The 26,913-nt window shown below is 47.4% G+C and overlaps 1 protein-coding gene across 1 annotated transcript in view; it reads left to right on the forward strand.

Moving 5' to 3' along the window:
* CALB2 (calbindin 2) overlaps positions 1–26,913 on the forward strand; it is a 314,068-nt gene that overhangs the window by 17,473 nt on the left and 269,682 nt on the right. Inside the window, exon 2 of the mRNA XM_088455944.1 lies at positions 25,365–25,441. Coding sequence (XP_088312070.1) covers positions 25,365–25,441 — 77 coding nt within the window. The remainder of the gene's footprint in view (positions 1–25,364; positions 25,442–26,913) is intronic.

Consider the following 26,913-nt stretch of genomic DNA (forward strand, 5'->3'; position numbering starts at 1 on the left):
AAAGTTGTCATTTTCCACCTACAATTTCCAATTTACCAAAGGGCGAGTTTTTACGCCTAAGGCGGAATTGCTCCAAAGAAGAAGACTTCAAAAAACAATGTGAAGATCTTTCCTCTAGACTACGGAATAGGGGCTATAGTAATCGCTCTATTAAAAAAGCTAGACATTTAGGGCCAAATGTAATAGGGTGAGAGTTTAGAAAATGTGAAATGTGAAAAGCTTAGCAGTAAACTCTCACATTGGTTGAGTTTTATCTTCAAAATGGGAAAACATCTGAATGAGATTTTAAATTGTGAGAGTTTTTTAAGTCTAAAAAACATGCAAGTTCGCTCTGTTACTTTGTTTTTGGACTCTATTACATTGGCAAAGTTTAAAAAGTGTCAGAAACTCTCACTTTTCTAAACTATCACCCTATTACATTTGACCCTATGTGTCTAAAATTGAGAGGGATACTCTTGTCTTCCCCAAACCTAAGATCACAGGGGATAGTCAAGAGATCAGATTTGTTGGAGAATTCTGCAGGGATTGGCACAAACTCAAAAGAATTATTCAGGAACATTGGCCGGTGCTTTTGTTGGATATAGACTTGCAAGCTCGTCTGGGAACAGAAGTGTCCATGAGTTGGAGGAGAGCAAGAAATCTGGGAGACCTCCTTACTCACAGCCACTAAGAACACATGCCTGAAAGGAAACCTAAGTTAGAGGGAACCTTCCCATGTGGCCGTTGCAAAGCCTGTAAAGTTATAAGCACGAATTGTGCTATACAGGATAAATATGGGAAAAACATCAAGATCCGAGATTTCTTAAATTGCAATACTACAGGGGTTGTCTATTGTTTAATATGTACATGTGGGTACAAATATGTGGGAATGTCCACAAGAGCCCTGAAATTGAGAGTTTTAGAACATGCCAATAATATAAAGAAAGAAAGATCAGATGCTGCCAAGATGAAACTATCCTCTGTATCGAGACACTTTCTATCAAAACATAGGAGTGCCCCAGAAGAATTACAAGTTGTTTGTTTAGAAAAAGTGAAAATGGGTATTAGAGGAGGAGATTTAAGTACAGCCTTACTCAAAAAAGAAACAGAGTGGATTTTCAACTTAGATACTCTGACTCCAAGGGGTTTGAATGAATACAGTAGTTACAGTCCCTATTTATAGATATTTCATGAAATATGGGAACTGTTTAATATTATTATTTTATTATTGGGATGGATTATTGGGAGAATATATGTATCATTTATGGACCCTTTTAGAATTCTTTTTTACATATTTGTTTGTATACATTTTAATTGTCTTAATAATCTGTCTCATTTCACACTGATTCACTGTCCACGACTTAGATCCATGGCATCACTAGTTGGTGACATGCCTCTTCAGTTTTATGAACATATTATATTTTGTACACCTTAGAATGTCTAAGAATTAGTTTTGAGATTACACACGGCTGAATTCAGCTGTATCTATACACCACAGTCGCGTCACTTGTAATTTTATGTATAGGCACATAGTATATATTTTTCTCACTTATATACTTTTTTCACATGATTTTTTCACCTGTCACCTTTTATTATAGTGGTTTTTTCACATATATTTATTTGTTCATTTTCTCACCTTTTTTCTCCCATTCTTTTCTTACACCTTAACATATTTATACACCTGCTTCTCTCACTTTAACATGAGTCAGGTCATATTTATATTTAATTTTTAATATTTTTCTTTTTTCTACTTATATTAAAAAATGTACTACATTTTCATATACTTTTTCTCTCTTTTTCTTTTTACATTATTCGATATGGATATTTTTAACTTGGTTTTCTCCTTCCCTTTATTTATAGTAATTGAATTTATATAGGCAGACTTCGATATGATGAGTTAAGCCCCTTTAGGCTGGACATATGATTGCATCAAATCACCCTACACTTATTAATATTGGATAGTCCTTTGAGACAAGACTTGTATATTAATATTAATTATTGTATATTCTTAGTAGTGTTTATTTTACTATATTTATTCCTTGTTATGAAAGATGGAGATTTGGATATGAATTATGGGATGGATTTATGTTCATCCTTGTTAATACGGAGCATATTCATTAGGCAATGTATCACTTTTCTATTATGCTATTTCTTTCTTATAAAGGGATGGGCTCAGAGATAATTTCACCTGTGGCTCTACTTATTTACATAACTTTTCACAACAAGTTTTAGATATTTAACATGATATAAGGGTTTGAATAACCCATTTTATGGTGATTTCTAGTGTGTCTTTAAATCTCAGGTTTTGATCAGAGAGTGCATATATATGGATTTTGTCTGTATGGAGTGTGAAGACTATTTCATAAATTAAGTGATTCTTTTTAAATGTGAACCAACTGCGAACGAATTGTGTATCAGAGGCTTATTATATTTATTAGAGAAATCATCTAACAAACGCTTAATCACGTTTTATAGGACGGCTGACTTTCTGTCAACAAGAGGACTTGTCAATCAATTATTTCTCCCATTGTGATGATGCAGTAATGTTATGGGCTCTGTCTGTATGGAGTGTGTAGATTATTTAAATAATTTCATTTCCTATGATTGACTAAAGCTGGCCACACACTAGACCAACTTTCATCCAACCATCCAACTAGTTGATTGGTTGGAATGAAAATCTGGTAAGGAATATGAGTAAATGATGATCAGCAATTTGCTCCTAAAAGCCAGAAAACAGATGAAAATGTCGTCAGACAAGTTTGTTTAATGTTTGATCTAAACAATTTGTTCAAACAACAGTTTTTGTTCATTTTCCGGCGTTTGGGAGCAAATTGCTGATTGTCATTTGCTTTCATACCTTACCAGATTTTCATTCCAACCAATCAACTAGTTGGCTGGTTGGATGTAAGTTGGTCTAGTGTGTGGCCAGCTTAAGTCTGCAGCTCCTTTCATAGGCAAACGCAGGGGGGGTTTCCATCTGCCTGGAAACCCCCCTCCCCAGCACATACCATGACCACAGTAGAAATAGTAATATAATAGCATGTCACTAGTGCTACATGTTCTTCTCAGTATCACAAATGAAATAATTAGCACCACCTGTGGATCTTTTAACATGTATCAGCCAGTAATAAATAACCTGTGCGCCAACTAGGAGATCTGGAAAACATGCACTGTTAGGGATGCACTGCTATAGAGCCCAATATGTACATATATGTCCAGGGAAGTGCTAGGTTCTTCTGCTGCTCCTCCAGGCTCCTGGACTTGCTCCAATGCTCTGGAATGGTGCTCACATCTAAAATAAAAACATCCAGCTCAGACAGGATGGCTTACTGCCGCATCTAATGACTTACTGTGATCCTGTATATGCTGGAATTATGACACACAATACACATTGTATGACGCATATTAAAGCTGGATAAGTACTAATTGTGCACTCTTCATGGACTGGCCACAGTCACTCTAAAATCAAGCATTTGGAAACCCCCCTCTAGAAATCCTGCGTTTGCCACTGCCTTTAGAGCATGATTACTGTGTAAGCGATTGTTTCTAATGTGAACCAATTGTGAATGTGTTATGTGCCAGAGGCTCATTACTTCTGATTAAGAGAAATCATCTGGCAGACACTTAGTCATGTCCTATAGGACAGTTGATCTGCCTGTCAATAAGGGGACTTGCTAATTATTCCTCCCACTGTGATGATGCAGTAACATTAAGGGCTCATCTGCTCATTGGCCAGGCGCTCTGTCAGTCATGCCACATGGCAATGCGATAGGCCAGTACGCAGCACATTAGTCTAGACTTACCAGGAACTTCCATGCAGAGCTGCTTCCTCTGTGAACAAGCCTTACCGGCGAAACGCGCGTCGGCGGGAGGGTGTCTGTGTCTGCGCAACACAGGACACCCAGATTACCAGTTTGTATATTTATTTTACCTACTTATCCTCCATTTTCACCTGGGCAATTGCTTCCTTTATGTACTGGGGATATGATTAATCGCTGTGCGGCGACTATCCCCGTTATGTGTTTAGGACACTGTCAAATCACCTTGCTGGATAATATGTATTAAACACTGTAGGATAAAGTAGATATCTGGCACTTGTTATAGCTATTTGCTTTGGCATCCTAATTCCATTCATAGTAAGACAGATATATACTGGGGACACCCCATATGTTATATATTACATCAGTCATTTATATAGGATTTATTTTGTACGCCCTTTTTTTAGATGAACTATGTGTCAGTCATGCTATTTATATTTATAGGTTTCAGTGGTATTTATATTACATCTGTTTTTTAAGATACTAGAAACCCATAGCATAGATACTCCAACATATAGAATTGATCAATATACCATATGCACTATCAGTTCAGGATTGTTATTTTAACTGTTATGTGGTAAGACTTACCCATTGTGGAAAGTATTATGTTTTCTGGACTATTGATAGATTTACATGTACAGGATGAAGAAACAATAGGATTATTAGTCTATGTTTATTCTATCCTTCTCTATCTACTCTGTTAGCTGATGACAATCTCATTTAAAGTAACTCTCTCATTGGGGGTCCTATGCTATATGTAAGACCCTCAACAGCAGAAGCGAAATATTGAGTAACGTTGCGGTTACACTGTTGTTTCTAGGGGTTCATTACTGCTCCTGGATGATCTCTCACTCCTCATTGATGGCTTGTACCTAAGTGAGGAGAAGCAGAATTATAGGTGGCAGTATCTTTACCCGACCGTCCTGATACTTCATTCTTTTGAGGAGTTAGATCATACAAACTGGTATTATTTTAATTGTGCCATTGAGGCAATATATGGTTAATATCGCTGCTTTAGATCTTCGCCGCTTGTATAACATATTATTTTGAATTATGCCTACTTAGGTAATATGTGGAGGTGACAATTTTTCCTTCCTATTGATATTCAATCTTATTACCCTGATGGGACGTATACTTTTCTGATGGGATATTCAACTCGAACATTTGTGTATGTGTAGATTGTATAGAATATATCCGCTAAATCTGACCCAATTTGGTAGACCTATGTTATATGTTATATGTTTTGTCTTTTGTCCTTTATACAGAGATTTATATCTTATCTCAATTAGATTAAAAGTTATGTTTTAAATATTTCAGCTTTATATAACGAGTGCTCACAAAATAGAGGTTCTTTTTCTTCTTTCTTCAATACAGTTATTTACTCTAGTGGTCACCTGTACTGCCCGGCATGTTCTACTGATGCCATGAGCAGGGAATAGTGGTCACCTGTACTGCCCGGCATGTTCTACTGATGCCATGAGCAGGGAATAGTGGTCACCTGTACTGCCCGGCATGTTCTACTGATGCCATGAGCAGGGAATAGTGGTCACCTGTACTGCCCGGCATGTTCTACTGATGCCATGAGCAGGGAATAGTGGTCACCTGTACTGCCCGGCATGTTCTACTGATGCCATGAGCAGGGAATAGTGGTCACCAGTACTAGTCATTCTATTACTATCAGTCAGTCCGTCAATTTCTCCAATTCCCCTTTTCCCTTATTACACTATATGACGCACACACAGACTATATGACGCACACACTGACTATATGACGCACACACACTGACTATATGACGCACACACACTGACTATATGACGCACACACTGACTATATGACGCACACACACTGACTATATGACACATACACTGACTATATGACACACACACTGACTATATGACACACACACTGACTATATGATGCACACACTGGCTATATGACACACTGACTATAGTCATTCTATTACTATCAGTCAGTCCGTCAATTTCTCCAATTCCCCTTTTCCCTTATTACACTATATGACGCACACACAGACTATATGACGCACACACTGACTATATGACGCACACACACTGACTATATGACGCACACACACTGACTATATGACACACACACTGACTATATGACGCACACACACTGACTATATGACGCACACACACTGACTATATGACGCACACACTGACTATATGACGCACACACTGACTATATGATGCACACACACTGACAATATGACACACACTGACTATATGACACACACACTGACTATATGACGCACACACACTGACTATATGACGCACACACACTGACTATATGACGCACACTGACTATATGACGCACACTGACTATATGACACACACTGTCTATATGAGACACACACTGACTATATGACGCACACACACTGTCTATATGACACACACACTGACTATATGAGACACACTGACTATATGATGCACACACTGACTATATGATGCACACACTGACTATATGACACACACTGACTATATGAGACACACACACTGACTATATGACACACACACTGACTCTATGAGACACACACTGACTATATGAGACACACACACTGACTATATGAGACACACACAAAGACTATATGACGCACACACTGACTATACGACACACACACACTGACTATATGACACACATACTGACTATATGAGACACACACACTGACTATATTGCGCACACACACTGACTATATGACGCACACACAATGACTATATGACACACACTGACTATATGAGACACACTGACTATATGACGCACACACACTGTCTATATGACACACATTGACTATATGACACACACTGACTATATGAGACACACACTGACTATATGACGCACACACTGACTATATGAGACACACACACTGACTATATGATGCACACACTGGCTATATGACACACACTGGCTATATGACACATACACTGACTATATGAGACACACACTGACTATATGACGCACACACACTGACTATATGACACATACACTGACTATATGACACACACACTGACTATATGACACACACACTGACTATATGATGCACACACTGGCTATATCACACACTGACTATATGACGCAAACACTGACTATATGACGCACACACACTGACTATATGATGCACACACTGACTATATGACACACACTGACTATATGACGCACACACTGACTATATGAGACACACACCGACTGTATGACACATACACTGACTGTATGATGCACACACTGACTATATGAGACACACACACTGACTATATGACACACACTGACTATATGAGACAGACACTGACTATATGACGCACACACACTGACTATATGACGCACACACACTGACTATATGACGCACACTGACTATATGACGCACACTGTCTATATGACACACACACTGTCTATATGACACACACACTGACTATATGAGACACACTGACTATATGATGCACACACTGACTATATGACACACACTGACTATATGACGCACACACTGACTATATGAGACACACACACTGACTATATGACACACACACTGACTCTATGAGACACACACTGACTATATGAGACACACACACTGACTATATGAGACACACACACTGACTATATGACGCACACACTGACTATACGACACACACACACTGACTATATGACACACACTGACTATATGAGACACACACACTGACTATATGACGCACACACTGACTATATGAGGCACATACTGACTATATGAGACACACACACTGACTATATGATGCACACACTGTCTATATGACACACACTGACTATATGACACACACTGACTATATGACGCACACACACTGACTATATGACACACACACACTGACTAAAAGAAACACACACACTGACTATATGACACACACTGACTATATGACGCACACACACTGACTATATGACGCACACACACTGACTATATGACGCACACTGACTATATGACGCACACTGTCTATATGACACACACACTGTCTATATGACACACACACTGACTATATGAGACACACTGACTATATGATGCACACACTGACTATATGACACACACTGACTATATGACGCACACACTGACTATATGAGACACACACACTGACTCTATGAGACACACACTGACTCTATGAGACACACACTGACTATATGAGACACACACACTGACTATATGAGACACACACACTGACTATATGACGCACACACTGACTATACGACACACACACACTGACTATATGACACACACTGACTATATGAGACACACACACTGACTATATGACGCACACACTGACTATATGAGGCACATACTGACTATATGAGACACACACACTGACTATATGATGCACACACTGTCTATATGACACACACTGACTATATGACACACACTGACTATATGACGCACACACTGACTATATGACACACACACACTGACTATATGAAACACACACACTGACTATATGACACACACTGACTATATGACGCACACACACTGACTATATGAGACACACACACTGACTATATGACACACACACTGACTATATGACACACCCTGACTATATGACACACACACACTGACTATATGACACACACTGACTATATGACACACACACACATACTGACTATATGACACACACACAGTGACTATATGATGCACACACTGACTATATGAGACACAAACACTGACTATATGACGCACACACTGATTATATGACACACACACTGACTATATGATGCACACACACTGACTATATGACGCACACACTGACTATATGACGCACACACTGACTATATGATGCACACACTGACTATATGACGCACAGGGGATGATGCTTTCGCCCATTTTCTTAGTGGCCTGCGTGTGATCTGCTAGTGTACAGGTGGTCTGCTGGCGTACAGGTGGTCTGCTGGCGTACAGGTGGTCTGTTGGTGTTCGGGTGGTCTGCTGGCATACAGGTGGTTTGCGTATGATCTGTTGGCATACAAGTGGTCTGGTGATATATGGGTGGTCTAGTGGTGTACAATGTGGTCTGGTGGTATATGGGTGGTCTAGTGGTGTACATTGTGGTCTGGTGGTGTATGGGTGGTCTAGTGGTGTACGTTGTGGTCTGGTGGTCTAGTGGTGTACATTGTGGTCTGGTGGTATATAACACAGACACATATAGTCTGGTGGTATATAACACAGACACATATAGTCTGGTGGTATATGGGTGGTATAGTGATGTAAATTGTGTTCTGGTGGTATATGGGTGGTCTGGTGGTATATGGGTGGTGTAGTGATGTATATTGTAGTCTGGTGGTATATGGGTGGTCTAGTGGTTTACATTGTGGTCTGGTGGTATATGGGTGGTCTAGTGGTGTACATTGTGGTCTGGTGGTATATGGGTGGTCTAGTGGTGTACGTTGTGGTCTAGTGGTGTACATTGTGGTCTGGTGGTATATGACACACACATATAGTCTGGTGGTATATGGGTGGTATAGTGATGTACATTGTAGTCTGGTGGTCTAGTGGTGTACATTGTGGTCTGGTGGTATATGGGTGATCTAGGGGTATACATTGTGGTGTGGTGGTATATGGGTGGTCTAGTGGTGTACATTGTGGTGTGGTGGTATATGGGTGTTATAGTGGTGTACATTGTGGTGTGGTGGAATATGGGTGGTATAGTGGTGTACATTGTGGTGTGGTGGTATATGGGTGGTATAGGGGTGTACATTGTGGTGTGGTGGTATATGGGTGGTATAGTGGTGTACATTGTGGTGTGGTGGTATATGGGAGGTGTAGTGATGTACATTGTGGTGTGGTGGTATATAGGTGGTATAGTGGTGTACATTGTGGTGTGGTGGTATATGGGTGGTCTAGTGGTGTACATTGTGGTGTGGTGGTATATGGGTGGTCTAGTGGTGTACATTGTAGTCTGGTGGTATATGGGTGGTTTAGTGGTGTACATTGTGGACTGGTGGTATATGGGTGGTCTAGTGGTGTACATTGTGGTCTGGTGGTATATGACACACACATATAGTCTGGTGGTATATGGGTGGTGTAGTGATGTACATTGTGTTCTGGTGGTATATGGGTGGTCTAGTGGTGTACATAGTGGTGTGGTGGTATATGGGTGATCTAGGGGTGTACACTGTGGTGTGGTGGTATATGGGTGGTCTAGTGGTGTACATTGTGGTGTGGTGGAATATTTGTGGTCTAGTGGTGTACATTGTGGTGTGGTGGTATAGTGGTGTACATTGTGGTGTGGTGGTATATGGGTGGTATAGGGGTGTACATTGTGGTGTGGTGGTATATGGGTGGTATAGTGGTGTATATTGTGGTGTGGTGGTATATGGGTGGTGTAGTGATGTACATTGTGGTGTGGTGGTATATGGGTGGTATAGTGGTGTACATTGTGGTGTGGTGGTATATAGGTGGTATAGTGGTGTACATTGTGGTGTGGTGGTATATAGGTGGTATAGTGGTGTACATTGTGGTGTGGTGGTATATGGGTGGTATAGTGGTGTACATTGTGGTCTAGTGGCATATGGGTGGTCTAGGGGTGTACATTGTAGTCTGGTGGTATATGGGTGGTCTAGGGGTGTACATTGTGGTCTTGTGGTATATGGGTGGTATAGTGGTGTACATTGTGGTGTGGTGGTATAGTGGTGTACATTGTGGTCTGGTGGTATATGGGTGTACATTGTGGTGTGGTGGTATATGGGTGGTCTAGTGGTCCCCTGAGGACACTGAAGATACAGTTTTATATTTATTATTTCCTTAACATGTCCCTGCCCCTAAGTAAACTCTGCCGCACTATGTTTCATTCTCACCTGTCCTACCAGTTGCTTCCAGCTTGTACAGTTCTCCAGCCCCCTCCTGCCGCTGTTTACCTGGTTTGTGAAAAGGCGGCTGGTCCATGAGGAGAAACAGAAGTCACCGGAGATTCTACCCCAGGGAAAATATTATTCTGCTGGAGATCACAGAAAAAAACAACAGCACAGAGCAGCTGCGTATCCCATTACCTGCCCCATGCGTATCCCATTACCTGCCCCATGCGTATCCCATTACCTGCCCCATGCGTATCCCATTACCTGCCCCATGCGTATCCCATTACCTGCCCCATGCGTACCCCATTACCTGCCCCATGCATATCCCATTACCTGCCCCATGCGTATCCCATGACCTACCCAATGCGTATCCCATTACCTGCCCCATGCGTATCCCATTACCTGCCCCATGCGTATCCCATTACCTGCCCAATGCGTATCCCATTACCTGCCCAATGCGTATCCCATTACCTGCCCCATGCGTATCCCATTACCTGCCCAATGCGTATCCCATTACCTGCCCCATGCGTATCCCATTACCTGCCCCATGCGTACCCCATTACCTGCCCCATGCGTACCCCATTACCTGCCCCATGCGTATCCCATGACCTGCCCAATGCATATCCCATTACCGGCCCCATGCGTATCCCATTACCTGCCCCATGCGTATCCCATTACCTGCCCCATGCGTATCCCATTACCTGCCCCATGCGTATCTCAATACCTGCCCAATGCGTATCCCATTACCTGCCCCATGCGTATCCCATTACCTGCCTCATGCGTATCCCATTACCTGCCCAAAGCGTATCCCATTACCTGCCCCATGCGTATCCCATTACCTGCCCAATGCGTATCCCATTACCTGCCCCATGCAACCAGGTCTGCTCTGTATTGCCCAGCGTCCCCTGACCTGCACACCCCTCGCCCTCTTATATCCTATTATACCCCTTCCTCTGTCCCCAACCAGCACACCCCCATCCCTCTTATACCCTGTTCTACCCCTTCCTCTGTCCCGAGCCAGCACACCCCTCGCCCTCTTATACCTTATTATACCCATTCTTCTGTCCCCGGCCTGCACACCCCTCGCCCTCTTATACCCTGTTATACCCCTTCCTCTGTCCCCGGCCAGCACACCCCTCTCCCTCTTATACCCTGTTATACCCCTTCCTCTGTCCCCAGCCTGCACACCCCTCGCCCTCTTATACCCTGTTATACCCCTTGCTCTGTCCCCAGCCAGCACACTCCTCACCCTCTTATACCCTATTATACCCCTTCCTCTGTCCCCGGCCTGCACACCCCTCGCTCTCTTATACCCTATTATACCCCTTCCTCTGTCCCCGGCCTGCACACCCCTCGCCCTCTTATACCCTATTATACCCCTCCCTCTGTCCCCGGCCAGCACACCCCTCGCCCTCTTATACCCTATTATACCCCTTCCTCTGTCCCCGGCCTGCACACCCCTCACCCTCTTATACCCCTTCCTCTGTCACCGGCCTGCACACCCCTCACCCTCTTATACCCCTTCCTCTGTCACCGGCCTGCACACCCCTCACCCTCTTATACCCTATTATACCCCTTCCTCTGTCCCCAGCCAGCACACCCCTCACCCTCTTATTCCCTATTATACCTCTTCCTCTGTCCCCGACCAGCACACCCCTCGCCCTCTTATACCCTATTATACCCCTTCCTCTATCCCCGGCCTGCACACCTCTCACCCTCTTATACCCTATTATACCACTTCCTCTGTCACCGGCCTGCACACCCCTCACCCTCTTATACCCTATTATACCCCTTCCTCTGTCCCCGGCCAGCACACCCCTCACCCTCTTATACCCTGTTATACCCCTTCCTCTGTCCTCACCCTGCACACCCCTCGCCCTCTTATACCCTATTATACCCCTTCCTCTGTCCCCGGCCTGCACACCCCTCTCCCTCTTATACCCTGTTATACCCCTTCCTCTGTCCCCGGCCAGCACACCCCTCTCCCTCTTATACCCTGTTATACCCCTTCCTCTGTCCCCAGCCTGCACACCCCTCGCCCTCTTATACCCTGTTATACCCCTTGCTCTGTCCCCAGCCAGCACACTCCTCACCCTCTTATACCCTATTATACCCCTTCCTCTGTCCCCGGCCTGCACACCCCTCGCTCTCTTATACCCTATTATACCCCTTCCTCTGTCCCCGGCCTGCACACCCCTCGCCCTCTTATACCCTATTATACCCCTCCCTCTGTCCCCGGCCAGCACACCCCTCGCCCTCTTATACCCTGTTATACCCCTTCCTCTGTCCCCAGCCAGCACACCCCTCGCCCTCTTATACCCTGTTATACCCCTTCCTCTGTCCCCAGCCAGCACACTCCTCACCCTCTTATACCCTATTATACCCCTTCCTCTGTCCCCGGCCTGCACACCCCTCGCTCTCTTATACCCTATTATACCCCTTCCTCTGTCCCCGGCCTGCACACCCCTCGCCCTCTTATACCCTATTATACCCCTCCCTCTGTCCCCGGCCAGCACACCCCTCGCCCTCTTATACCCTATTATACCCCTTCCTCTGTCCCCGGCCTGCACACCCCTCACCCTCTTATACCCCTTCCTCTGTCACCGGCCTGCACACCCCTCACCCTCTTATACCCCTTCCTCTGTCACCGGCCTGCACACCCCTCACCCTCTTATACCCTATTATACCCCTTCCTCTGTCCCCAGCCAGCACACCCCTCACCCTCTTATTCCCTATTATACCTCTTCCTCTGTCCCCGACCAGCACACCCCTCGCCCTCTTATACCCTATTATACCCCTTCCTCTATCCCCGGCCTGCACACCTCTCACCCTCTTATACCCTATTATACCACTTCCTCTGTCACCGGCCTGCACACCCCTCACCCTCTTATACCCTATTATACCCCTTCCTCTGTCCCCGGCCAGCACACCCCTCACCCTCTTATACCCTGTTATACCCCTTCCTCTGTCCTCACCCTGCACACCCCTCGCCCTCTTATACCCTATTATACCCCTTCCTCTGTCCCCGGCCTGCACACCCCTCTCCCTCTTATACCCTGTTATACCCCTTCCTCTGTCACCGGCCTGCACACCCCTCACCCTCTTATACCCTATTATACCCCTTCCTCTGTCACCGGCCTGCACACCCCTCACCCTCTTATACCCTATTATACCCCTTCCTCTGTCCCCGGCCTGCACACCCCTCACCCTCTTATACCCTATTATACCCCTTGCTCTGTCCCCGGCCTGCACACCCCTCGCCCTCTTATACCCTATTATACCCCTCCCTCTGTCCCCGGCCAGCACACCCCTCGCCCTCTTATACCCTATTATACCCCTCCCTCTGTCCCCGGCCAGCACACCCCTCGCCCTCTTATACCCTATTATACCCCTTCCTCTGTCCCCGGCCTGCACACCCCTCACCCTCTTATACCCTATTATACCCCTTCCTCTGTCCCCAGCCAGCACACCCCTCACCCTCTTATTCCCTATTATACCTCTTCCTCTGTCCCCAACCAGCACACCCCTCGCCCTCTTATACCCTATTATACCCCTTCCTCTATCCCCGGCCTGCACACCCCTCACCCTCTTATACCCTATTATACCCCTTCCTCTGTCACCGGCCTGCACACCCCTCACCCTCTTATACCCTATTATACCCCTTCCTCTGTCCCAGGCCTGCACACCCCTCGCCCTCTTATACCCTATTATACCACTTCCTCTGTCCCCGGCCTGCACACCCCTCGCCCTCTTATACCCTATTATACCCCTTCCTCTGTCCCCGGCCTGCACACCCCTCGCCCTCTTATACCTATTATACCCCTTCCTCTGTCCCCGGCCAGCACACCTCTCGCCCTCTTATACCCTATTATACCCCTTCCTCTGTCCCCGGCCTGCACACCCCTCTCCCTCTTATACCCTGTTATACCCCTTCCTCTGTCCCCGGCCAGCACACCCCTCACCCTCTTATACCCTATTATACCCCTTCCTCTGTCCCCGGCCTGTACACCCCTCACCCTCTTATACCCTATTATACCCCTTCCTCTGTCCCCGGCCAGCACACCCCTCACCCTCTTATACCCTGTTATACCCCTTCCTCTGTCCTCACCCTGCACACCCCTCGCCCTCTTATACCCTATTATACCCCTTCCTCTGTCCCCGGCCTGCACACCCCTCTCCCTCTTATACCCTGTTATACCCCTTCCTCTGTCACCGGCCTGCACACCCTCACCCTCTTATACCCCTTCCTCTGTCACCGGCCTGCACACCCCTCACCCTCTTATACCCTATTATACCCCTTCCTCTGTCCCCGGCCTGCACACCCCTCACCCTCTTATACCTATTATACCCCTTGCTCTGTCCCCGGCCTGCACACCCCTCGCCCTCTTATACCCTATTATACCACTTCCTCTGTCCCCAGCCAGCACACCCCTCACCCTCTTATACCCTATTATACCACTTCCTCTGTCCCCAACCAGCACACCCCTCACCCTCTTATACCCTATTATACCACTTCCTCTGTCCCAAGCCAGCACACCCCTCACCCTCTTATACCCTATTATACCACTTCCTCTGTCCCCGGCCTGCACACCCCTCTCCTTCTTATACCCTATTATACCCCTTCCTCTGTCCCCAGCCAGCACACCCCTCGCCCTCTTATACCCTATTATACCCCTTCCTCTGTCCCCGGGCCAGCGCACCCCTCGCCCTCTTATACCCTATTATACCACTTCTTCTGTCCCCGGCCTGCACACCCCTCGCTCTCTTATACCCTATTATACTCATTCCTCTGTCCTCGCCCTGCACACCCCTCACCCTCTTATACCCCTTCCTCTGTCCCCGGCCTGCACACCCCTCACCCTCTTAATACGCTATTATACCCCTTCCTCTGTCCCCGGCCAGCACACCCCTCACCCTCTTATACCCTGTTATACCCCTTCCTCTGTCCCTGGCCTGCACACCCCTCACCCTCTTATACCCTATTATACCCCTTCCTCTGTCCTCACCCTGCACACCCCTCACCCTTTTATACCTCTTCCTTTGTTCTCGCCCTGCACACCCCTCGCCCTCTTATACCCTATTAAACCTCTTCCTCTGTTCTCGGCCTGGACACCCCTCACCCTCTTATACCTATTATACCCCTTCCTTTGTCCTCACCCTGCACACCCCTCGCCCTCTTATACCTATTATACCTCTTCCTTTGTCCTCACCCTGCACACCCCTCGCCCTCTTATACCCCTTCCTCTGTCCTCACCCTGCACACCCCTCACCCTATTATACCCCTTCCTCTGTCCTCACCCTGCACACCCCTCACCCTATTATACCTCTTCCTTTGTCTTCACCCTGCACACGCCTCGCCCTCTTATACCCTATTATACCCCTTCCTTTGTCCTCACCCTGCACACCCCTCGCCCTCTTATACCCTATTATACCCCTTCCTGTGTTCTCGGCCTGGACACCCCTCGCCTTCTTGTCACCTTACAGGTGCACTATGTATATTATTTCTGTGCACTTGTGTTACTACAGTCCGGCAGGAAACAGGTTACGTTTGTGCAGCAGAGAAGTGGTTAATTAGCGACCGTTTTGATGGCGGCAGAATTGGGCTCAGAGGGATAAGAGACTCATGGAAGAGGTTTGTCAGATTGGGGATGGGGAGCTGTCAGTTACAGGCGGGGGATATGGATTGGGATAGACAGCGCATGAGGAACTGGTGATAAACGCAGCGTCTAGGGACGTATTCACCCCCTCCAGCATTTTTCACATTTCATTCTCTTACAGCATGAAATCATCATGGAATTATAGCCACTGATAACCACAAAATACCCTGTAATTCACATTTTACTTGCATAAGACATGCTCCTGATTCAGAGATGGACGGAAATGTAGAGCCGTAGACCAGCGTCTGTGCAAATCCGTCCATCTCCGATGCAAACGCAGAAGAAGGTGTCAGACACCTCATTGCTGTATTTGCGATCCCAGCACTGCGAACGATGTCGCAGGCTGGGATCACCATCGGGACCGATGGTCGCTCCTCTAGTTAAACTGCGGGAGCTGAAACTTTCCGCAGCCTGGCTGGTGCCTGGTCACGTAAAAGGCCAGGAATCTGTGTCCACCAATGCAGACCCTGGTCACGTCGCTCCCGGAATACTGTGGCGACCCGCCTCCATTTCCGGGAGCAGTGCCCAGGCACCCCCCCCAAACGCCGTAGCATGTCAATCATGCTGTGGCTTGGGGGGTTCTGCAAGCGAGATCACAGGACCCGTTCTGCACATGTGCACATAATTATGCCACGTCACGTGATTATGCCACACATTACTGTCCCCCAGCCCACATTATTATACCACATACAGTACTGTCCCCAGCTCACATGATTATGCCACACATTACTGTCCCCAGCTCACATGATTATGCCACACATTACTGACCCCAGCTCACATGATTATGCCACACATTACTGACCCCAGCTCACATGATTATGCCACACATTACTGCCCCCAGCTCACATGATTATGCCACACATTACTGCCAACAGCTCACATGATTATGCCACACATTACTGACCCCAGCTCACATGATTATGCCACACATTACTGCCCCCAGCTCACATGATTATGCCACACATTACTGCCCCCAGCTCACATGATTATGCCACACATTACTGACCCCAGCTCACATGATTATGCCACACATTACTGCCCCCAGCTCAGAAGATTATGCCACACATTACTGACCCCAGCTCACATGATTATGCCACATCATGAGATTATGTCACATATTACTGACCCCAACTCATATGATTATTCCACACATTACTGTCCCAGCTCACATGATTATGCCATGTCATGTGATTATGCCACATATCACTGACCTCAGCTCACATGACTATGCCATGTCACGTGATTATGCCACATATTACTGACCCCAACTCATATGATTATGCCACGTCTGTCCCCAGCTCACATAATTATGCCACACATTACTGCCCCAGGCTACATGATTATACCACATCTCATGATTATGCCACACATTACTGCCCCCAGACCACATAATTATGCCATGTCACTTGATTATGCAACACATTACTGTCCTCAGCTCACATGATAATGCCACACATTACTGTCCTCAGCTCACATGATAATGCTACAGATTACTGTCCTCAGCTCACATGATAATGCCACATATCACTGACCCCAGCCCACATAATTATGCCACGTCACTTGATTATGCCACACATTACTGTCCTCAGCTCACATGATAATGCCACACATTACTGTCCTCAGCTCACATGATAATGCCACACATTACTGACCTCAGCCCACATGATTATGCCATGTCACATGATTATGCCAGATATTACAGACCCCAGCTCATAGGATTATGCCACACATTACTTTCCCAGCTCACATGACTATGCCACAAATTGCTGTCCCCAGCCCACATAATTATGCCACATCATGTGATTATGCCACATATTACTGACCCCAGCTCACATTATTATGCCATGTCACGTGATTATGCCACATATTACTGCCCCCAGGTCATATGATTATACCACGTCACATGATTATGCCACACATTACTGACCTGAACTCACATGATAATTCCACACATTACTGCCCCCAGGCCACATGATTATACCACATCTCATGATTATGCCACACATTCCTGTCCCCAGTTCACATGATTATACCACGTCACGTGATTATGCCACACATTACTGTCTCCCAGCCCACATGATTATGCCACATCACATTATTATGCCACATACAGTACTGACCCCAGCTCACAGGATTATGCCACGTCACATGAGTATGTCACACATTACTGTCCCCAGCTCACATGATTATGCCACGTCACATGATTATGCCACACATTACTGTCCCCAGCTCACATGATTATGCCACACATTACTGCCCCAGCTCACATGATTATACCACACATTACTGCCCCCAGCTCACATGATTATACCACACATTACTGCCCCCAGCTCACATGATTATACCACAGGTTGATTCCCTCATTGGCGGCGGCTGCTGACATGGTCATGCTGCTGGGAGAGGCATGTGCCAACACCTCTATCCATCTCCTCACTGGCACTATCGGGGTGTAGAGATGTCGGCAGATGTGACCTTAACCAGCAGTGGCACTGACTGCAGCACTGACTGTAGCACTGACTGTAGCGCTGACTGCAGCGCTGACTGGAGCGCTGACTGTAGCGCTGACTGCAGCGCTGACTGCAGCGCTGACTGCAGCGCTGACTGCAGCACTGACTGCAGCACTGACTGTAGCACAGTTGCTGAGTGGTCACTTCTGCTGGCTGCTCTTCCTATCAATCTGTGCTGGGCTACGAGCCTGCTGATGCCTCCCTGGACCAATGGCACCCTAGGCATTGCCTATATATGGCCTATGCCCAAGGGTCGGCTAGGAAGACACTCCCTATTTGCTATACTTGGGGAGTAGGTTTCATTACGGAAAAGTTTATATAAACGGGATGGCCTGTTTTAATTAATAATTTGCTCCTTAGATAAAATTCATTGGTCTGTTTGTTTGTTTGTCCGGTTATGCATTCGGACACCCCTGCACCTATTGGGATGAAACCTGACCAAGTTTTAGGGGGTCAGAGTCCTGGGCGGACCTCATGTTGGTGTACGCTGGGCAGAACTTTGACCTGGGGAGCCTGTTCTGGACCTTCCACTTGATGGATTTGGATGAAAACTTCACAGAGGGGTGACAATTTGTCTGGGATGTCTAATGGAGTGGTTGGGGTCACGGCTGAGCCTCACGGTGGAGTGCGCCGGGAAGAACTTTGACCCAGGGATGCTGGGCAGAACTTTGACCCGGGGAGCCTGTTCTGGGCCTTCCACTGGATGGATTTAGATGACAACTTCACAGAGGAGTGACAATTTGTTTGGAATGCCTAATGGAGTGGGGTCCCAGTCGAACGTCACGGCGAAGTGCGCCAGTAAAAACTTTGACCCAGGGAGCCTGTTCTGGGCCTTCTACTGGATGGATTTGGATGACATCACATAATTTAGATGAAAACTTCACTTGGATCTCAGAAGACATACTAGGTGGTTGAGGTCCACGTCAGACACCTGTTGGTGTACGCTGGGCAGAACTTTGACCAGGGGAGCCTGTTTTGAGCCTTCCACTGGATGGATTTGGACGAAAACTTCACAGTGGTAACATTGGACCCCAGAAGGCATACTAGGGGGTTGAGGTCCCAGGTGGACCTCCTGTTGGTGTACGCTGGGCAGAACGGTGACCCATGAAGCTTGTTCTGGGCCTTCCACTGGATGGATTTGAATGGCAACTTCACCGAGGGGTGGCAATTGGTCTGCAAGGCATAACTTAATAATACCCCTTCTCCACCAAAATTCCGGGTCTGACCCGGAGTTAGAACAGGGTTCCTCTCCGGATCAGACCCGGAATTTAGCTGGCGCCGACTCGGGATATTCCCGAGTTGGCGCCGCTCACACCGCAGTCGGGTCTGCATAGACCCGGCTTTTCCAGCGTGAAAGAGGACGCTTGGAGATGACGTCATCTCCAAGCGCCACTGAAGCCGGACCAATCGGCCGGCTTGCGGTGCACTGCAGGTCATCGTGACCCGGAGTGCGCTGTACACACAGCAGGGTTTCACGGGTTACTCCCGTGTTAAACCCTGCTATTTACCTGGGTTGGATTGCCGGGTCACGCGATCCAACCCTCACCCCTTTTACACCAAGGAGCTGCCCGTGTTAACCCTGCAATAACCCGGGTTTTAGCTCCTGTGTAAAACTTAAAGAATAGGTCCCGGGTGGACCTCCCATTTGTGCACGCTGGGCAGAACTTTGACCCAGGGAGCCTATTTTGGGCATTCCACTGGATGGATGTGGATGAAAACTTCACAGGAGGGTGGCAATTGGCCTGGAATGCCTAACTGAATGACTTGAAGATTTAGCTAGTTACATATATACATTTATAAATAGGTACTGCCCATACAGGGTTACACATTCATTCATTGCTGTGTCTAAAACCTCCAACAGACTATCCCAGTGATTACCGCTCACCTGCTCAGCCTGACCTATTACCTGTTACCTCTCCCTATATATATTCCAGGCCTAGGAAAGACTCACGACCTGTACAACTGTGTTCCAGGCTGAGGGCCTCCGGTGTTTCCAGAGCTTTCTCCTATGGATATTTTCCTTGCTGAGACTCAATCATTACCCCCTTGTACCATCGCTGTTTTCCTCTCAGCGCTGCAGCTTCCATGCCGCATACAGATAACCAACCGGACTGTTTACCATCGCCGCTGCATACCATCTCAGCGTTGCGGCTTCCACGCCGCACACAGACCGCTTGCTGTTATCTGCTTTTACACCGCACACAGACTACCTATCAGCGCTGCGGCTCCCACGCTACACACAGACCGCTCCTAACTCCAGGTCTGCCAGTGTACCTGTGGTGCATACCATCTGCTGTTGCCACACATCACCTGCGTGGAGTCCACTCTGCATTGTGCGGGCATCATCTGGACTGTGCTGTGAGTATCACTACACTCTGTGGCTATAGTGGTCACTGCATACTCTAGGTGACTATGTTGGTTCTCCTGTACTGTGTGCTCTTGTCTTGGGCTGACAGTCAGCCGTTGGGGTTCCAGGTCTGGAGGGCAGGATCGGGTCACAGTCTTTTAGCATCGAGGTGTCAGTACTGTGTGTGCCTGATGTCTCTCTGTCCTGAGTTCCCTTCCGGATTATGGTCCAGGTCTTGCGTCAGAGCTGTACCAGGGATATGGCTTCATTAGTTCTTCCCTGGTTACATAAGACTCCGATTCCTGGCTTGGTTCCCAGGTCCAGACTGTCAGTACTATCCTGTTTGAGTTCAGGTTCTTCTTGTCACTGGAGTAGTTCTCTGGCCTGATTGGTCCTTGGACCATTAGGCATGGTTGCCGACCCTCCCGATTTGGGCGGGAGCCTCCCGATAATCGGGTGCAGCTCCCGCCCCCCCGGAAAGGCAGGCAAGCCTCCCGGCGGCCGCCGATCGCCCCGACATCCCCCACAATGTACTCCTAACCCCCGCTGCGAGGGCAGCCAGTGACGCGATTCGCGTCATTTTGGCCCCGCCCCCTGCCTCACAATGCCTGTATTATTGGCATTGTGTAGTGGGGGCGGGGCCAAAATTATGCGATCGCGTGACCCCACCCCCGTGACACCTACAAACGTCATGCACCCGTCCGGACACTCTCCCTTTTTCGGCCACGCCCACCTGCCCTGCCGATCTGGCTGCTCCCTCCCGGAAGGAGCAGCCAGAAAGTCGGTAACTATGCCATTAGGTGAGAGGCTGCCCGTTGGCTTGGGTTCCCGATCCAAGTCTAGTATCCTTGCATTGCTCCGGTCCGTGATTCCTAGTGTCTCTAGCCTGTCACTGCCTGTATTACCTATGTGTCGTGGTATCGTGAAGGCTCCCCGTTTCCTCCACTCCCCAGTTATTACCCAGGGCCCCCAGTGCCAGCTCTACAGGATACCAGAACCATGACCGATACTATAAGGGAGAAATCTTCTACAGCTTCTGAGACTGTCTGAAAAGTAAAACGGTTAGTAGAGAGCTGAATATAGGGCCTGATTCAGAGCCGCTCGTAAGCGGCCGCTCGTTCGCTCCGAGCGATGTTTGCCCAACTGCGCATGCGTACGGTTTAGAATATGCATGCGCAAACCAGTCAGTGCGGCCGAAAATCATTTGTTTGCTAAATAGCGAATGCCTGCTATTTTGAGTGACAGAATGAGGCGTATGTGGGTGGTAACAGGGGAAGGTGCTTGAAAACGGGGAGTGGAGATCAGAACGCAGGCGTGCTTAAAGGTCAAAACAGGCGTTTTAAGGGTGTGCATATTTAATACAGCAGCGTCATTGACCACGTCACTGGGTTATTTTATAGCCAGAACTGCTCGCAAGATTGTGGTAGCAAAAACCAACCACAAGAATAGCGAGCAGTTCATACGCTGGTCGATGTACTCGATTAATCTAATAAATAGCGGACATGACGTAGGATGCGAGCGGCCAGGGGGCGTATTTTTTTTAAAAACGACCGCAAGTTTTGTTCGCTCGTTCAGACATAGAGGCGTGAACAGACCGCAAAGAGCGAACGGTTCAATTGAATAGCCACCCCTATTTTCTGGACGAGCGAGCGCTAATTGCGTCCGGCTCTGAATCAGGCCCATAGTTCCCTGCAAATCTCCTGTGTTATTACCACTACAAACATACATACATACATACATACATTGTTACAACGTTTTCCAGCAGGAATATAGCGCTGCCTTCTGATCAGTGTGAAGCTGCTGGAATTGTTACTTTTTCCTAGTACTTGTATAGTGCTCAATGCGAAATATAAACCTGCAGAGACGATATGAGGTTCCCAGCGTTACTCCTCTATGGGAAGCAACATTGTATAAAGCTGCTGTCAGGAGTAAGGTATACAAGGGACAAGGTATAACATCCATAGGCGTGTGCAGGAGCTGGCACAGGGGGCACTGCTCCCTCCGCCGGGCATACACTACACCCCTGGACTCACCTGGACGCTCGGGGGAGTAGTCCATGACCCGGGGGAGGGAGAAGTGCCTGAAGCAGCTCCCCCTGTGCCAGCTCCTGCACACGCCGATGATTACACGATAAATGTGTGTGTGCAGGATTGGGACAGGGTCTCCAGGGCCAGGGGCTGGAAATACGGCAAGACGAGGAGATTTGGCCAGTGATGTGTGGGTGTGGCCAGTGATGTGTGGGTGTGGCCAGGGCCTTGTGGTCAGCCCCTCTGTCTCCCTAAAATGGAAAAGTAGAAAAACTGCATCATTTTGTGAGGAAGATAGAAATACAATATTAATACTTATGATATGTGGCCGACCGTGTGGCCAGCTGCGTGTCTGCTCATCAGTGGCGGTTCTTGGCGGGCAAGCAGGGCTATTGCCCAGGGTGTTGCGTCCTAAGGGCGCAGTCACCGTGTCTCCGCCCGGCCGTTGCACAGCCGTCATAGCTTACAGCAGCTGCCACTTGCTCCCTCCCACCTTCCTCCCATAATGCCGATGCAGCACCTGCGTGGCATTCTGGGAGTCCCAGAATGCTAGGTGCGGCCGCCGACGTCACTGAGCGCGGAGGAGAGAGGACCGCCAGGACGAAGTCGGACCGCAGAGAGAAGCGCGGGCAGCAGTCATTGAATAAAGCCCAGCTGGAGAGCGCTGCCAAAGTGGTGAGCGTGGAGTGGCGCCCCAGTGGACTTCCTGCTCTAATAGAACAGGAAGTCCACCTACTGACATCACTAGTGATGTCAGTAGGGCCACCCACAAACTGAAGGCGTTCCCTCGGGAAAGCCTCAGTTTGTCCAGCCAGCGCCCCTGCCCGCCTCCAAAATGGGGCGAGCTGTCAATCACAATCGGCAGCCGCCCCGTTTTGGTGCGAGACCCGTAGTGACGGAGCGCCCTTCGCTGGCCGTGTCTCGTGCACGCCGGAGCCGGCGCATGCGCAGGGGGTACACATCGACCCGCTTGCGAGCGCATAGCGCTTTCGAGCGGATCTGAATCTCCCCAGTGTGCAAATGCTAGAAGTGATTATTTATATCCCCATGTCCCAATAGCCCCATGCTCCTTTCTGTCTTGTCAATGTTTTGCATATAAACGTTTTTTGCTCTAAATAAGTGTGGCATAAAGTGTTATACAGGGCATTACTGCGTGTGGCATACAGTGTTATACAGGGCATTACTGTGTGTGGCATAATGTGTTATACAGGGCATTACTGTGTGTGGCATAATGTGTTATACAGGGCATTACTGCGTGTGGCATAAAGTGTTATAAAGGGCATTACTGCGTGTGGAATAATGTGTTATACAGGGCATTACTGCGTGTGGCATGTGTTATACAGGGCATTACTGTGTGTGGCATAAAGTGTTATACAGGGCATTACTGCGTGTGGCATAATGTGTTATATAGGGCATTACTGCATGTGGCATAATGTGTTATACAGGGCATTACTGCGTGTGGCATAATGTATTATAAAGGGCATTACTGCGTGTGGCATAATGTGTTATAAAGGGCATTACTGCGTGTGGCATAATGTGTTATACAGGGTATTACTGCGTGTGACATAATGTGTTATAAAGGGCATTACTGCGTGTGACATAATGTGTTATAAAGGGCATTACTGCGTGTGGCATAATGTGTTATACAGGGTATTACTGCGTGTGACATAATGTGTTATAAAGGGTGATGAATGGGGGGTGTTCCACAAGGCCACACCCCTCCCCAATTGGCCATGTCCCCTTTCTGGAAGCACGCACCTATGGCGCACAGAGGAACGCCATCTGTAAACTTCCGCCTTGAGCTCCACAATGTCTAGAACCGGCCCTGGCTGTCATGACGATAGGCCCATTGGTTATATTACACAACTACCTATTACCAGTGACAGTAGGGCTCATTATCACATCACCTTATGCCTACATGGAGGGCATAGAAGGGAAACAGGAGGTACTGACTTGTGCAACAATGGTGTAACCAGCTGTTTGACCATTTATAAACAAGTGGACATCATCGACCGTTTATAAAACCCATTAATACAGCTGGATAGTAGACTCAATGGTTTGGCGCTTCATGTTGCCGTCATTGCCGCTGAGCAGATTTACCCCCTGATATTAGCACGGATTGTATGAATGTAAAGACCTCATGGTCCAGTATTAATGTGGTCTGGATGTTGGCTGGTTTGGAGTCCTCACCACCAGGCATGTTTTATTCTTCTTCTCCTCAGGTAATGGGTACATTGAAGGCACCGAGCTGGAAAACTTTTTCCAAGAACTGGAAGCTGCAAGGAGAGGCGCTGGAGTGGTAAGAGATGTCTTTTTGTGGTCTGATAATCCATCTGTGCCCAAAAGAATGGCAATATATGCCACCCTTAGAAAAGTTAAGCTGGGCATCCACTATACAATTTTCTGTCAGATATCTGTCCAATCTGGCAGGTTGGAATGAGAACCTGGTAATGTATGGGAGCCAATGACAGTCGATCATATGGTTTTAAACACTGAAAAAAAAGGACAAAAAAAAATGTTCAAATTGGTTATATTTGTGTGTTTTACCCAATTTGTTTGAATGACCATTTTTGTCTGTTTTCCAGTGTTTGTGAGCAATGGACGATTGTCAGTAGCTACCATACACTACCAGGTTTTCATTTTCAACCGGATTGAGCAGATATGTAACAGATAAGTGTATAGTGTATGCCCGGCATTAGTGATAGATAGACAGATATCTGACAGATAAGTGTATAGTGGATGGCAGCTTAACACTCAAGAATTCATAGAAGAGTATAGGGCAAAACTGACCAAGTCCTGGAGTAGCCATCGGAAAGTAACACTGACCTAGTGCTGGAGTAGCCATAGGAAAGGAACACTGACTTAATCCCGGAGTAGCCAGAGGAAAAGAACACTGACCTAATCCCGGAGTAGCCATAGGAAAGTAACACTGACCTAGTGCTGGAGGAAAGTAACACTGACCTAGTCCCGGAGTAGCTGGAGGAAAGGAACACTGACCTAGTCCCAGAGTAGCCATAGGATAGTAACACTGACCTAATCCCGGAGTAGCTGGAGGAAAGTAACACTGACCTAGTCCCGGAGTAGCCATAGGAAAGTAACACTGACCTAATCCCTGAGTAGCCATAGGAAAGTAACACTGACCTAGTCCCGGAGTAGCCATAGGAAGTAACACTGACCTAGTCCCGGAGTAGCCATAGGAAAGGAACACTGACCTAATCCCAGAGTAGCCATAGGAAAGTAACACTGACCTAGTCCCGGAGTAGCCATAGGAAAGTAACACTGACCTAGTCCCAGAGTAGCCATAGGAAAGGAACACTGACCTAGTCCCGGAGTAGCCATAGGAAAGTAACACTGACCTAGTCCCGGAGTAGCCATAGGATAGTAACACTGACCTAGTCCCGGAGTAGCCATCGGAAAGTAACACTGACCTAGTGCTGGAGTAGCCATAGGAAAGGAACACTGACCTAATCCCGGAGTAGCCAGAGGAAAAGAACACTGACCTAATCCCGGAGTAGCCATAGGAAAGTAACACTGACCTAGTGCTGGAGGAAAGTAACACTGACCTAGTCCCGGAGTAGCTGGAGGAAAGGAACACTGACCTAGTCCCAGAGTAGCCATAGGATAGTAACACTGACCTAATCCCAGAGTAGCTGGAGGAAAGTAACACTGACCTAGTCCCGGAGTAGCCATAGGAAAGTAACACTGACCTAATCCCAGAGTAGCCATAGGAAAGTAACACTGACCTAGTCCCGGAGTAGCCATAGGAAAGTA

The sequence above is a fragment of the Taudactylus pleione genome, unplaced genomic scaffold, assembly GCF_031769625.1.
Source record: "Taudactylus pleione unplaced genomic scaffold, aTauple2 ptg000681l, whole genome shotgun sequence".
In the NCBI taxonomy this organism is placed as follows: Eukaryota; Metazoa; Chordata; class Amphibia; order Anura; family Myobatrachidae; genus Taudactylus; species Taudactylus pleione.